The sequence below is a fragment of the Mobula hypostoma genome, chromosome 9, assembly GCF_963921235.1.
Source record: "Mobula hypostoma chromosome 9, sMobHyp1.1, whole genome shotgun sequence".
Lineage (NCBI taxonomy): Eukaryota > Metazoa > Chordata > Chondrichthyes > Myliobatiformes > Myliobatidae > Mobula > Mobula hypostoma.
In genome coordinates this window covers 146,103,684-146,118,422 of record NC_086105.1, presented here as the reverse complement: position 1 = coordinate 146,118,422, position 14,739 = coordinate 146,103,684, and the positions used below count along the sequence as shown (strand labels likewise).

Sequence of the window (14,739 nt, the reverse complement as noted above, 5' to 3'; positions counted from 1 at the left end):
TCCACCGTTGAGGTCTTGGTTGGATTGTTCTTTGTCAGAGACCTCACCCTCGACCTTACCGCCATGGGTGACCCTACTAGGAGCACAGCTCCAGACGGCATCGCTCTCGGGATCACAGGACCACACAAGCCTCTCCACCACGACAAGGTGACAATCCAGGGAGAAGTTAAGTCCATCACCTCTGCTGGAACATAAACTCCCACCAGCAGCTCACCAAAGTTTTCTGTCCTGGGCCAATAGAAGGCTGATGGTCATATGGCTTCCACTTTCATCACACAGCTTCATAGTCTTTCAGGCGAACATTCTTTCTCACAGGAATGAGGTCTTCGGATCTTCTGTTTCTGTAGCTTTTCAGGAATGAGGTTTTCTAGCTCCATGCTCAATCCTCCTCCTTTTGCAGCAGGACTTGTGATCGTCCATGGCGGGATTATGTATAATTTATGTTAATTTATGTTGATTCATGTTAATTTAACATAATGCTGATATACTGCCGCTGTATGTACCTCTTTCAAGTTCCTAGGTGTCAACCTCTCTGAACCAGTCTATCCTGGGCCCAACATATTGATGTGATTACAAGGACAATGGCTATGTTCACCAAACACAACAGATGTACTGTGGGGAGCATTCTAACTAGTTGCATCACCGTCTGGTATGGAGGATTGGAAAAAGATACAGAAAGTTGTAAACTCAGCCAGCTCCATCATGGGCACTAGCCTTCCCAGCATCGAGGCATCTTCAAAACGCGATGCCTCATGAAGGTGATGGCCATCGAAAAGGACCCCCATCATCCAGGACATGCTCTCTTCTCATTACTACCATCAAGGAGGAGGTACAGGAGACCGAAGACACACAGTCAATGTTTTAGTCATAGTCATGGTCATAGTCATACTTTATTGATCCCGGGGGAAATTGGTTTTCGTTACAGTTGCACCATAAATAATTAAAAAGTAATAAAACCATAAATAATTAAATAATAATGTGTAAATTATGCCAGGAAATAAGTCCAGGACCGGCCTATTGGCTCAGGGTGTCTGACCCTCCAAGGGAGGAGTTGTAAAGTTTGATGGCCACAGGCAGGAATGACTTCTTATGACGCTCTGTGTTGCACCTTGGTGGAATGAGTTTAGGAACAGCTTCTTCCCCTCCGCCATCAGAATTCTGAATGGGCATTGAATTCATGATCACTACCTCACTAATTTTCTTCTTTTTTCTCTCTCTTTTTGCATTACTTATTTAATTTTATTTTTTATATCATTTATTCATTCGTGATGTGCTGTGTCATATAACGTGGGAGATCATGACCATGATTGTTCTTGGCAAATTTTTCTACAGAAGTGGTTTGCCATTGCCTTCTTCTGGGCAGTGACTTTACAAGATGGGAAACCCCAGCCATTATCAATACTCTTCAGAGGATTTCTGCCTGGCGTCAATGGTCACATAACCAGGACTTGTGATATATACCAGCTGTTCATACGGCCATCCACCACCTGTTCCCATGGCTTCTCGTGACCCTGATCGAGGGCTAAGCAGGTGCTACACCTCGCCCAAGGGTGACCTGTAGACTAGTGGAGGGAAGGAGTGCCTTACACCCCCTTTGATAGAGACGCATCTCCAACCCGTCATCCAAATTTTTTAATATGATATATTGCTTACTGTAATTTATGATTTTTTTATATATTGCGATGTACTGTTGATGTAAAGTGACAAATTTCATGAGACATGGCAGTGATATTAAACTTGATACTGACCCTGATTTATCTAATTTTTATGGTATCTACACCCAACACCTGCGGGCCCATGGCAATAAACAAAGGTAATTATGGAAATATGCCCAACGATTTTTTTTTTTTAGCTGCTGGTTTCCAGTTGCTCTCCTTCCAATCAGAAAAATTATTTCCCTTCCTTATTTGCAGCACAACCTTGTTTTCAACAGGACAAAATCTGCTTGTGTCATAATAAGTTTCGAGATCAAAGTCCCACAACTTAGGCAAGTGAATGTCTGATGCAGCAACTGGTGAGTCATTTCAGAGAGCTGGACCAAGAGGTAGGCACACCCTAGGTATTCTCGAACCTGGTTAGAGAGGGATCCCTAACATTCACAGTTTCAGGTCTAGATTTATAGAACATTGAAGAGTATAGTGCAAGAACAGGCCCTTTGGCCCACAGTGTTGTGCAGAACCTATTATTAATTAAAAAAAAAAATTTTGGGATTCAGTGTGGATCAGATCCTTCTGGCCCAACGAGTGGCGAAGCCCAGCAACCCACCGATTTTAACACCAACCTGATCAAAGGACAGTTTACAATTAACCTTCCAACTGGTACGTCTTTGGCCAATGGGAGGAAATCAGAGCACCCTGAGGAAACCCACGCGGTCACGAGGAGAACGTACAAACCCCTTACCGACAGCGCTGGAATTGAACTCTGAGCTCCGACGCCCTGAGCTGAAATGACGTCATACCAACCGCTACGCTACCACGGCACCCCGAATGAATCAGTAATCAAACGACCAACTGGGTCCTGAAGAAGGGTCTCGGGCTGAAACATTGTCTGTTTATTCATTTCCGTGGATGCTGCCTGACCTGCTGAGTTCCTCCAGCGTTTTGTATGCATTGCTTTAGATTTCCAGTATTTGCAGAATTTCTTGTGTTTGTACAATAACTCCTTCTGCCTACATAATGTCCGTACTATTCCATTCCCCTCACATTCATATTTACTTGTTTATTGTACGCACGTCGAAACATGCATCATTTGCAACTCTACCGAAGGGTGCTTGATGGGCACACATTCTGGCTCCAGCGTAGCGAGCCCGCAATGCTCGGCGGAACAACACAGAACACAACAAGTACCAAAACAACAACAGCAGGACAGGCCCCCCTTCCTCCCTCCCACCCACCCACCCACGCACACACCCAGACTCCAGGACAGGGCTCCAGCCTCCAGACCTTGGCCAATGGACTGCTGATCAGATTAATTTATCACACACACGTCAAAACATTCAGTGAGATGTGTCGTTTGTATGAACAACCAACAGCCTAAGGATGTACTGGAGGCAGCCCATAGGTGTCTATGTGACATTAGGACCTGGGAGCAGAGTTAGGCCATTCAGCTGATCAAGTCTGCTCCACAATTTCATCATGGCCCCTCTCAACCCCATTCTTTGGCCTCCTCCCTGTAACCGTTGATGCCCCTGACTAATCGAGAGCCCACCAATCTCCAACTCGACCATGGACAGTCCCGATCCCAGATGCGAAAGCAGGAGGTTAGGGCATGGGACGAGTAACACCATCTTATAAAAATCCTGAACTACGGAAATGCTCCCGGAGCTCAGGGATGGGCTACACCTGGGATAATGCGAACGACAGGTCCAGGGCAGTAACCCCAATGAGCTGCTGTCTGCGGCCTATGCCCCAGGAGGGGCGATTTGCTTAAGTAAGTAGGTATCAACCTTCACTTTAAATATACCCAATGTCTTGGTCTCCACAGCTGTCTGTGGCAATGAATTCCACAGATTCACCACCCTCCGTTCAAATAAATTCCTCCTCCTCGGTTCTAAAGGGACGTCCTTGTATTCTGAGACTGAGCCCTCTGGTCCTAGTCTCCCCCACTATCGGGAATATGAAAGTAACCACACGTTCTGGCGCCAGCGTAGCAGGCCCACCATGTTCGTGGAGCAACACTCAGCAAAACGAGCCCTGTTCCTCCCACCCGCCCGCTCACTCACACGGGCTCTCACGGATAGTCCTCCAGACCCCGGTCAGGCACCTTCGGCCTCCAGCGGACTCAGACTTGCAGACATTAGGCCTTTGACTTCCCCAACCGGACCCAGGCTTCGAAGTTCAAAGTACATTTATTATCAAAGTGCACACTTGTCTCCATATCGACCCCGAGATTCGTTTTCTTGCTGGCATGCACAGTAAATCCAATAACCATTATAGAATCAAAGGAAGATTTCACCCAACAGGACGGACAAAGAAACAATGTGCAAAAGCCAACAAAGAGTGCCAATACAGAAAGAGAGAAATAATAATAATAATAGATAAATAAGCAATAAATATTGAGAACATGAGATGAAGAGTCCTTGAAAATGAGTCCGTAAGTCGTGGGAATAGTTCTGTGATGGGGCAAGTGAAGGTATCCCTTTGGTTCAAGAGCCTGATGGTTGAGGGGTAGTCACTGTGAGTCAACCTGGTGGTGAGAGTCTTGAGGCTCCTGTACGTTCTTCCTGATGGCAGCAGGGAGAGAGAGCACGACCTGGGTGGTGGAAATCCTTGATGATGGATTTGGCTTCCCTATGACATCACTCCATGTAGATGAACTTTGGCCAACACATCATCATAAAATGATGAGTGAGATATGAATCAGAGAACAACTCATTGAGTTGTATGATTCATATCATATTTCTGTGAAATTTCTGATTCACAGAGCAGTATAGCATAAAGAATGCTGGTGGAATTCAGCCAGTTAGACAGTGTCTATGGAGGGGAATAAACAGTCGACGTCTCAGGCCAAGACCTTCCATCAGGACTGGAAAGGAAGTGACAGGAAGCCAGAACAAGAGGGTGAGGGTAAGAGTACAAGGAGGCAGGTGATAGGTGAGACCGGCTGAGGGAGGAGGAAGGTAGGAGAGTGAAGGAGGGGCTGAAGTGAGAAGCTGGGAGGTGATAGGTAGAGCCTAGGTGAGGTCAGAGTCGAAGAGCTGGAGGGCAGCAGAGATCACAGAGGGGGAGCAGTGAGGGAGGGTCTCACTGTACTCCCGTCGAAGAGAAGAGGCAAACTTCTTCAGGGTCGGCATTCTTCGAAGAGACTTCACAGGGGAGCAGCAAATCAGAATCACGAGGAAGTCTGCAGAAGCTGGAAATCCAGGACAGGACTTTGGCTAACAATATTGTGCCGACCTTGATGCCAATTTATACGAAACATCCTTTCCCTGTGTATCATCCATATCCCTCCATTCCCTTCTTTTTCCCGTGGCTGTCTAAAAGCCTCTTAAACTCCATAAGCTCCCCGTTTCCACTGCTGTCCCCGGTAACCCATTCCATCCCCGGTAACCCATTCCACCTAGTAACCCATTTCACCCCCCAGTAACCCACTCAACCCTGGTAACCCATCCCACCCCGGTAACCCATTCCATCCCCCAGTAACCCATCCCACCCTGGTAACCCATTCCATCCCAGTAACCCATTCTACCCCGGTAACCCATTTCAGGCACCAGCCACTCAAACTTGCCCCTCACATCATCTTTAAGCTCCCACCACCCCCTCCCCACCTTAACCTCACAGGCATGTCCTCTGGTGTTTGATAGTTGAGGATGGGTTAAAGATTCTGACTGTCTATGCCTCTTATTTTTAAAACCCTCTATCAGGTCCCCCCTCGGACTTCTCCAAATTTGTCCAACCTTTCCGAATCGCGTATGCTCTCTAACCCAGGCAGCATCCTGGTAAACCCCTTTGCACTCTTTGCACGTCTTTCGACAACGGAGCAGCAGTTGGCGCGAGGCTATTGCAGCTCAGGGCCTCAGCGTGGGGAGTTTGGAGTTCAATCCCAGCATCCCCTGCACTGCGTCACGGTGGGGACCCCCCATGGAACGCGTGGGTTTCCTCCGGGTGCTCCGGTTTCCTCCCACAGTCCAAAGACGGACTGCGTAGGTCAATAGGTCGTTGTGATTTGTCCAGTGACTGGGTCAGGATTCAATTGGGGTTGTCGGAGGTTGCTGGGTGATGCGGCTTGAAGGTCTGGAAGAGCCCATCTCATGCTGTATCTCTGGATGGAGTAAACTCGAACTGCGGATAATACTCAAGTGTGGTGTGACTGAAGTTCTATAGAGCTGCTGTATGACTTCCTCACTCTTACAATCAATACCGCCACCAGTGAAGGCAAACATACCATACGCACTCTTTGCCAACAAATCCAGGAATTTATACCTGTTTCTACATTTTTCGTCAATTATTCGCTTGCGGGATGTGGGCGTCGCCAACTAAGCTGGCATTCATTGCCCATCCCTAGTTGCTCTTGAGAAGGTGGTGATGAGCTGCCTTCTTGAACCGCTGCAGTCCCTGAGGTGTAGGTACACCCACAGTGCTGTTAGGGAGGGGAATCCATGATTTTGACCCAGCGACAATGAAGGAATGGGGATATAGTAACCTATTCCAGACCTGGTAAACTGGTAATCTATTCCAGACCTGGTAACCTATTCCAGACCTGGTAAGCTGGTAACCTATTCCAGACACCTGCCACTCTGAGTAAAAAAAAGTCACCCATAATGTTGCCTTTAAACTCTCCCCCCAGCCGGTCGTTGCTGACGAACACAAACTCCAACAACCCTCACCCATTCCTCAATCACACTTTATGCACAAAGGGAAGAGCCTGACCCCCATCACCACACAGAACTGATATTTCTATACAGACGCTGCCCAGCTGTATACAAATAGCGATCCAATAGAAACTCGGCGCACTTCTGAATCCGGTCATTTGCATATTTAAGGACCAATCATAATACATATTTCAGATGTTATTAACCAATTAAATCCACATGTTAAAAGCCAATAACACTTCAGCATCAGTAAATGAGCTGTTCTGTTGTTTCCCTAGAGTCCTTCGTTTGCACCTTTATTTTGTCCTTACATCTCGTGCCTTCTAATCCAGGCAGCATCCTTGTAAACCTGTCCTGGTAAAATCTCCAGTCCTGATGAAGGGTCTCAGCCCGAAATCTCTGATTCAGATTTATTTATCACGTATACACTGAACATTGGAACATGCAGTGAGATGTGTCATTTGCGTTAACAACCAACACACCCAAGGATGTGCTGGGGGCAGCCCACAAGTGTTGCCACATATGTTGGCACCAACATAGCACGTCCACAATGTTCATAATATTCGACTCTATAGTCCTCTCCATAGATGCTGCCCGATCTTCAGAGTTCCGCCGGCCTTTTGTGTGTCTTGCTCAAGATTTCCGGCATCTGCAGACTCTCTTGTGCTTAGCAACTTGGTAAATGCGCGCGCAGCTCTCCGGTGAAAATGATGTCGTATCTGTTAAATAGGGGCCGTGGACAATTCTGATTTGATGGAGACAGACGTGAAAGCACAGAGGAACATCTGGAGAAATCTCTGAAACGCCGGTTTGCTGCCGCTGCTACTGTGTGATCCAGAATCTCCGGAGGGAAGGCCCCAAAATCCCTGGCTTTGCCTGCCGCTGGCGACCGAGGCTGAGGTCGAAGCGTTCAGATAGAGATGGTGCTCGGTACTCGGTGTCGGAGGGCTGATCAGAGCTCGAAGTTTTCAGACAACTCAGAGTCGGACTGTGGTCGAGCATGGCAGGGAAACTTTTCTTCCTTCTCCCGTCTGCGTGAGATGTGGGACTTTCGAGAGACTTTGAACTTTTTTACTGTGCCATGGCCTGTTCTTCATCAAGTTATGGTATTGTTGCACTGTTGTAACTATATGTTATAATTATGTGGTTTTGTTAGTTTTTCAGTCTTGGTCTGTCCTGTGTTTTGTGATATCACACCGGAGGAATATTGTATCATTTCTTAATGCATGCATTACTAAATGACAATAAAAGAGGACTGGGTGTCCTCATAATCTAATCTAATCTAAATGTCTTCTGGATCCTTTCCACAGTCTTTTGTTATAAATTAAGGAGTTTGTATACTGTCTCAGCTTGAAACGTCAGCTCTTTATTCCTCTCCACAGATGCTGCCCAACCTGCTGAGTTTTTCCAGCACTTTGTGTGTGTTGACTGTTCTGCCAGCAGCAGTGAAGTGATTGAGAGACTAGAGTTGGAAGAGCTTAAATTTCCTGGAGAGAGTGTTAGCAGTAGATCAGGTGGGGCAAGGGCTGAGACTGGAACGATTTGTAAACTCTGAAGAGGAGCTGAAAATCGATTCAGGATCAGCAGACAAGAAAATGTTTGATGAAGTCTTTGGCTTTGCTGATCTAAATCCTGGACCTGCTGTTTAATAAAGCAGAAGAAAGGTTAAATCCTTTAAATTCCTTGGTGTTATTATTTTGGAGGACCTGTCCTGGGCCCTGCACGTAAGTGCAATTATGAAGAAAGCACTGCAGCATCTCTACTTCCTTAGGAGTTTGTGAAGATTCAGCGTGTCAAACTACTGTAGCTATGTGGTGGAGGGTTTATTGACTGGCTGCATCACAGCCTGGTATGGAAACCCCAATGCCCTGTGTACTGTATAGCCTACAGTATAATAAGGGACTACTTTATGTTTTAGTAACACGTCGTTGCATGCGCTATTAGGCGCGTATTGATCTGTATGTGTGTGTCGATTTCAGTTTCTGCCAGTAAAGAACCATGAACCTTAGCTCCCATCTCCAGCATTTTTATTAATAGCATTGTTGTGTAACCTGGCCACATACACAACAAATTAGCGACAAGGTTAATGAACCTACATCTTATCGAAACGCCGTGTTTTAGTTGATAACGACACTTGGAGGAAGAGCGCAAGGAACGAGCCCAGGAGCGGGAGAAGGAGGCAGAGTGAGGCTGCGAGTCCGAAAGGAAGCGGGAGCACAGCCGGGGTCGGGAACGTTGGGAGACCAAGAGACACAGTCGGAGCCACAGCACACCCAGCCGAGACCACAGCCGGCGCTGACCCCCAGGGGCTGAGGGCCCAGAAGGGAGATAAAAAGGAGCGACACGCACACATCTAGACGGAGTGTGCTCGTGGTGCTAGAAAAAGGTCATGTGGATCAAAAAGAAAACAAGGGGAAAACGGGGCTAAATTAACATAACAAAGATGGCGATGATTGGAACCATTACAGCATTTGATAGTGGCATTGAAGACTGGGCAATTTACACTGAAAGTGTGGAGTTATATTGTGAGGCTAACGGTGTTAATAATGAAAAGAAAGCCAGCGTCTTACTCAGTATTGAGGGAGCAAAAACATACGGGCTGCTATGGAGCTTGTTAACCGCTGAAAAGCCAGCTGGCAAAATGTTCAAGCAAATAGTAGACACTCTCCAACAGCATTTAAACCCCAAACCACTGGTCATTGCTGAAAGGTTTAAATTTCACAAACAGAATCAGAGCAAAAATGAAAGCATTTCTGAATATTGTGCTGAATTGTGCAAATTATCAGAACATTGTCAATTTGGAGCTGGTCTACTGGACACATTGAGGGACAGGATAGTGTGTGGCATGCACTGTGAAACCACACAGAAGCAGCTCCTGGGTGAAAAAGACCTTACATTAGAGAAGGCGCTGAACATTACAGTATCAACGGAAACAGCAGCACGGAGTGCTTTAGAGATACAACAAAAATCTCTGGAGTATGCTACGAATAAAATGTCACCGAACAGAAATGAAGGAAAGAAATGTTACTGTTATGGGAACATGTCACATGCCCCGATGACTGTTGGTTTAAAGACAAAGAATGCAGAAACTGTGGCAAACAGGGCCACACTGGCAGAGTATGCAAAGCTAGTAAACAGCAGAAAAAGGACAAAGTACAGAGAAACAAGAAACCCAGAAAGGAAAACACAACAATGCACACAAAATGGAAGAAAGCAGTTCTGATGAAAACGACTCAGACGAAAGTGAATTGTCTTGTCTGCAACTTCACAGCGTGAAAGAGACAGATGATCTAAAAGTAATAAGGATTACTGCACAAGTGGCAGGCGTGAGACTGAAAATGGAGTTGCACACAGGCTCAGCTTTAACAGTGATCTCTGTACACGACTACAAACAACTGTCTTCTCACATACCTCTGAAATGAACTAAACTACTGCTGAAGACTTACACAGGACAGAAAGTGAGTCCTGAAGGCAAAATTAAAGTGACAGTGACCTACGGAGACAAGACACAGCAGCTGAACCTCTAGGTATTGAGAAATGGAGGACCACCATTGCTGGGACGGGAATGGCTCAGGAAAATCCAGTTGGATTGGCGCACCATCAAGGCACTAGATGTCCTCAACAAAGGAGGGCAGCTCGGCAGGGAAGATGTCCACAGCTCTCCTCTCACCCATTGTCAACTATTACAACGACGAGGAGGAGCTGGACAGTGTCGACGAGGAGGACGAACGCAGTATCGGTGGCCACGACTCAGATGAAGATATAGATGCAAGGGAGACAGATATTGCCAATAAGCAGGATGATGAAGGCTACTTGGAAGTAAAAGAGCAGATGAACCAGGAGAAATTGACATCTCTCAAAAGACAGTTACAGCAGTTACAGGAAGGCACTTTGCAGGACTATCAGAAAAAGATGAAGAAACTGGATCAACAATACAAGGAAAGAATACGAAATACAGAGCTTTTTCTGCATCTGAAGACAGAACAAGTGGAAAGGAATTATATTAAAGAGAAGAAAGCAGCAGTAAAGGAATTTGAAGATAAAAAGATTGAGTTAGAAGAAAAGAAAAAGATGATTGAGAGTGAGAGGCTAACAATGAAACTCACAGGAGATTCTATGGAGGTAAAGCCAATAATGACTAGGAAACTAAGGAGGAGACCTAATGACCCCGTTCCAATTACAGACAAAAGACGAAAACCTGCACTTGCGCAGTTAAATTACTTGTTAACCGATGAACAGATAATGGAAGATCTGCGAACTCGCAATAAGCTTAAATCTCCAAAAAGACCAGCATCTCTGTCTTCTCCTGAGCATCTTCCCAGCACTACTGCTGAATCACCAGCACAAAGATATGAAACACGAATAGAAGACGGAAAGTTATGTTATGGCAAGAGACAGTACCATAAAGGTCAGGCTATCTCTTTGGAATCTAAGGAGAATACAAAGATTGGCTGTGTAATTAGCTCAGTTGGGACAAATGAGACCTGGGTAAGGAAGACAAGTGATAGCACAAAGATGTGTATATAACTAGGACAGCTGCACAGAGGAGTCTTCATTATACAGAGGTGATCTGCTGCCTAGAACTCTTACCAAGTTGGAGGCACACATCTTAACTCCCTATACTCAGAGGTCAACTGTTCATGACTCTTATATGGAAATATAAAACTTGTATTAAAACAAACAAGTTTATTGACAGACTGAAGAACACACTATTTGAAGACTTTCTAATGCCATCTCAGTTTTGATGATTGTACATATTTTTAAGAATAACATTCACCTTTTCATGGATTTCACTTTGCTTTCATCACCTTTAAAAGATGGAGGTGACTACTCTTTATGGCTGGAACCTGCCAATTTGTGGATTGTTTAATTTATTCCAGACAATAGAGTGAAGACCTATTTGCTTCAGTGCTGGACAATCTAGAGAAGACCCCCCCCCCGCTGAGACTTGAGTTATAAATGGGTCTTAGACAAAAGTAAAAAAAAAGGCTTGTTTTAATTTGATATTATTACGTTACTTTGTTATAATGTGACATTATTAAGTTACTGAGTAAGATGGTAGGCATTTGTATGTTAACAGTAAACATATTTGTTTAGCATAGTGCCCCAGTAAAAGAAAACAGTTGATACAGTATTAAAATAACAACGGAGGAGTGTACCGTATAGCCTACAGTATAATAAGGGACTACTTTATGTTTTAGTAACACGTCGTTGCATGCGCTATTAGGCGCGTATTGATCTGTATGTGTGTGCTGAGTTCGGATTCTGCCAGTAAAGAACCATGAAACTTAGCTCCCGTCTCTAGCGTTTTTATCAATAGCATTGTTGTGAAGCCAGGCCACATACACAACACCCTTGAATGGAAAATCCTATAAAAAGTAGTGGTTATGGCCCAGTCCATCATGAGTAAAGCCCTCCCCACCATTGAGCACAACTACACAGAGTGTTGTCACAGGTCAGGGCATAAAAGGATATGGAGAGAAGGCAGGAGATTGGGGCCGAGAGGCAAATAGGATCAGCTATAACAAAATGATGGAGCAGGCTCAATGGGTCTAATTCTGCTCCTATATCTTATGGTCTTATGGAAAGCAGCAACCATCATCAGGGACCCTCACCACCCAGGCCATGCTCTCTTCTCACTGCTGCCATCAGGAATACGATACAGGAGTCTCAGGACTCACACCACTGAAGTCAGGAAGAGTTATTACCCCTCAACCATCAGGCTCTTGAACCAAAGGGATAACTTCACTCAATTTCACTTGCCCATCGCTGAACTGTTCCCTCAACCAATGGACTCAGTTTCAAGGCCTTTCCGTCTCATGTTCTCAATATTTATTGCTTATTTATCTATTATTGTCATTTCTTTCTTTTTGTATTTGCACAGTTTGTTGTCGTTTGTACACCGGTTGCACTCTCAAATTGGTGTGGTCTTTCGATTCGATATTGGATTTATTGAGTATGCCTACAAGAAAACAAATCTCAGGGTCGTAGGTGGTGACATATATGTAGTTTGATATTGAATATACTTTTTGAAGGCCTTGAAGTACCAGCCCTTACTGCAGGAGTGTAAAGACAAGGGATGGCAGGCGTGGTTGTTCCCTGTGGAGATCGGCTGCAGAGGTTTCCCAGCCAAATCAGCATGGCCGTTGCTGTCAGATCTGGGCCTGGATGAAAGGATCAAAAAACAAGCAGCTCGTAGAATGGGGGAAGAGGCAGAACGAGCATCTTGTTGGATTTAGAGTAGGCGAGAGGAGGGAAGCTGGAAGCCAGGAGCAGATAGGCAGTGATTTGGTCCACCACTGCCGGCCCACCAACTGGAGAGTGTCGTGGTTAAGGGTCGAAACACTCGGTGAAGGTTGGGATCCACCTGATGACATCTGCTCCTGGCTGAAGGCTACAGTTACCTTATAAGGTAACTGGAGAATGCACCCTAACAGGTGTATGTAACAAGCAAGATATTAAATATACTTTTTGAACTTTGAAATCCCAAAATGTTCGTGGTGAAGTCAGAGCTGAGAGTGAATCACGGACATTGCTGCCATCTGGTGGTCAATATAATTTACTGCAGCAGTCCGAATAAGAATAAGTTATTTTAAATCACTGCCATATGTCATGAAAGTTGCTGTTTTGTGGAAGTATTTTAGTGCAACACATAAACGATACTATGTTAGAATAATAATATATATAATATAAATAAACAGTGCAAAAAGAGAAATATTTTTTGCTATGTTGGTGCTGGAATGTGTGGAGACGCTTGCGGGCTGCCCCCAGCTCTAAACGCAGGATTTGATTCCTGCCGCTGTCTGTACATTCTCGACGTGACCATGTCTGTTTCTCCCACGTTCCAAAGATATACGGGTTATGATTAGTGAGTTGTGGGGACACTATGTTGGCTCCGGAAATGAGGTGACACTTGCAGTCTGCCCAGCACAATCCTTGCCGATTTAAAACGGCGCATTTCACTGTACGTTTCAATGTACATCTGACAAATAAAGCTAATCTTTTAAACTAATATGTTTTTTACCTTCATAAAATGCTGTGGGTGGAGGGGTGGAGATACATCTCTACCAAAGGAGGTGTAAGGTGTTCCTTCCCTCTGCAAGCCTGCAGATTACCCTTGGGCAAGGTCTAGCACCTACTACATGATCAGGGTCATGTGAAGCCATGGGAGCAGGTGCTGGATGGTCGTATGAGCAGCTGGTGCATATCACAAGTCCTGGTTATGTGACCACTGACGCCAGGCAGACAAACTCTGAAGAGTATTGATAATGGTTGGGGTCACCCGTCTTGTAAAGACACTGCCCAGAAGAAGGCAGTGGCAAACTGCTTCTGGAGAAAAATTTGCCAAGATCAATCATCGTCGTGAGACCATGACTGCCCAGGGGATACGACACAGCACGTAATGAAGATGATGATCAAATGCTGGAGGATCTCAGCAGGTCAGGCAGCAAAATGGACGGGAAAATACAGTCGACATTTCGGGCAGAGGTGTTGACTATTGATTCCCCTTCACTGATGCTGCCTAACCTGATGAGTTCCTCCAGGATTTTGTGTGTGTGTTGCTCAAGATTTGCAGCAGAATCTTGATTCAGGACAGATACCAACAGTGCTACATTCACAGAGCCCTCCAGTAGTCAAGGACCTCTCCCATCTGTCCCACAATCTCTTCAACTTCCTACCATCAGGCAGAAGGTACTGCAAGTATGATCAAGGCTGGGTAACAACTTCTTCCTCCAGGCTGAGACTTCCAAACACCCTGCTTGCTACCTCGCAGTACACATTATTTATGACAGTGCCGGTAACAGTAACACTTAAATATATGTCGTTAGATGCATATTCTGTCAGCTTACACACCTACAGAATATTTTTATCTGATAATATTATTGTGTTAATTTTATTTTATGTGCTGAATGTGATTTATATACTGTGATTTGCACCTTGGTCGCAGAGGAACATTGTTTTGGTTAGCTTTATACATGTTCCCTGTTGAGTGACAATAATCTGGACCATGAACTTGGATATTTTGATCTGATAACAATTTCATTAGCAGGAGTTGGTTTATTTTGAAGAACTAACAGAAATGTTAAAATGACCAACAGTGGGAGATTGCCATTATATGTTGAGATACCAACGTTAAATATTTAATTTAACAAATAATCCATTGGAGTAACTCAACAAATCCAGCAGCATCTGTGGGTGGAAAGGAATTGTTGACATTTTGGGCTGGAACTCTGTAGGTGACTATGTCTCTGAAACTTTGTGATCAATTAATGAATGGTTATTAAGTGCATGCAGTTTATATTTATGCCACCAGAGGGCAGACCAGACTGCCATCTGATTTGTCAGTGATCACCCCCCTCCGCCCCCCACTCCTTTACAATCGCAGAGATTTAGAGTTGTACAGAATGGTAACAGGCCATTCAGCCCAA

At 45.1% G+C, this 14,739-nt stretch overlaps 1 protein-coding gene across 1 annotated transcript; it reads left to right on the top strand.

Annotated features, from left to right (window-relative positions):
• The first annotated feature begins 9,958 nt into the window (after window positions 1–9,958).
• LOC134351415 (sin3 histone deacetylase corepressor complex component SDS3-like) lies at window positions 9,959–10,837 on the top strand. The gene has a single exon (XM_063057517.1). The coding sequence runs from the start codon at window positions 9,959–9,961 to the stop codon at window positions 10,835–10,837; it is 879 nt and encodes a 292-aa protein (XP_062913587.1).
• Window positions 10,838–14,739: the final 3,902 nt, after the last annotated feature.

Coding starts and splice junctions, on each gene's coding strand:
- LOC134351415 (XM_063057517.1), top strand. CDS start 9,959: ATGTCCACAGCTCTCCTCTCACCCATTGTCAACTATTACAACGACGAG.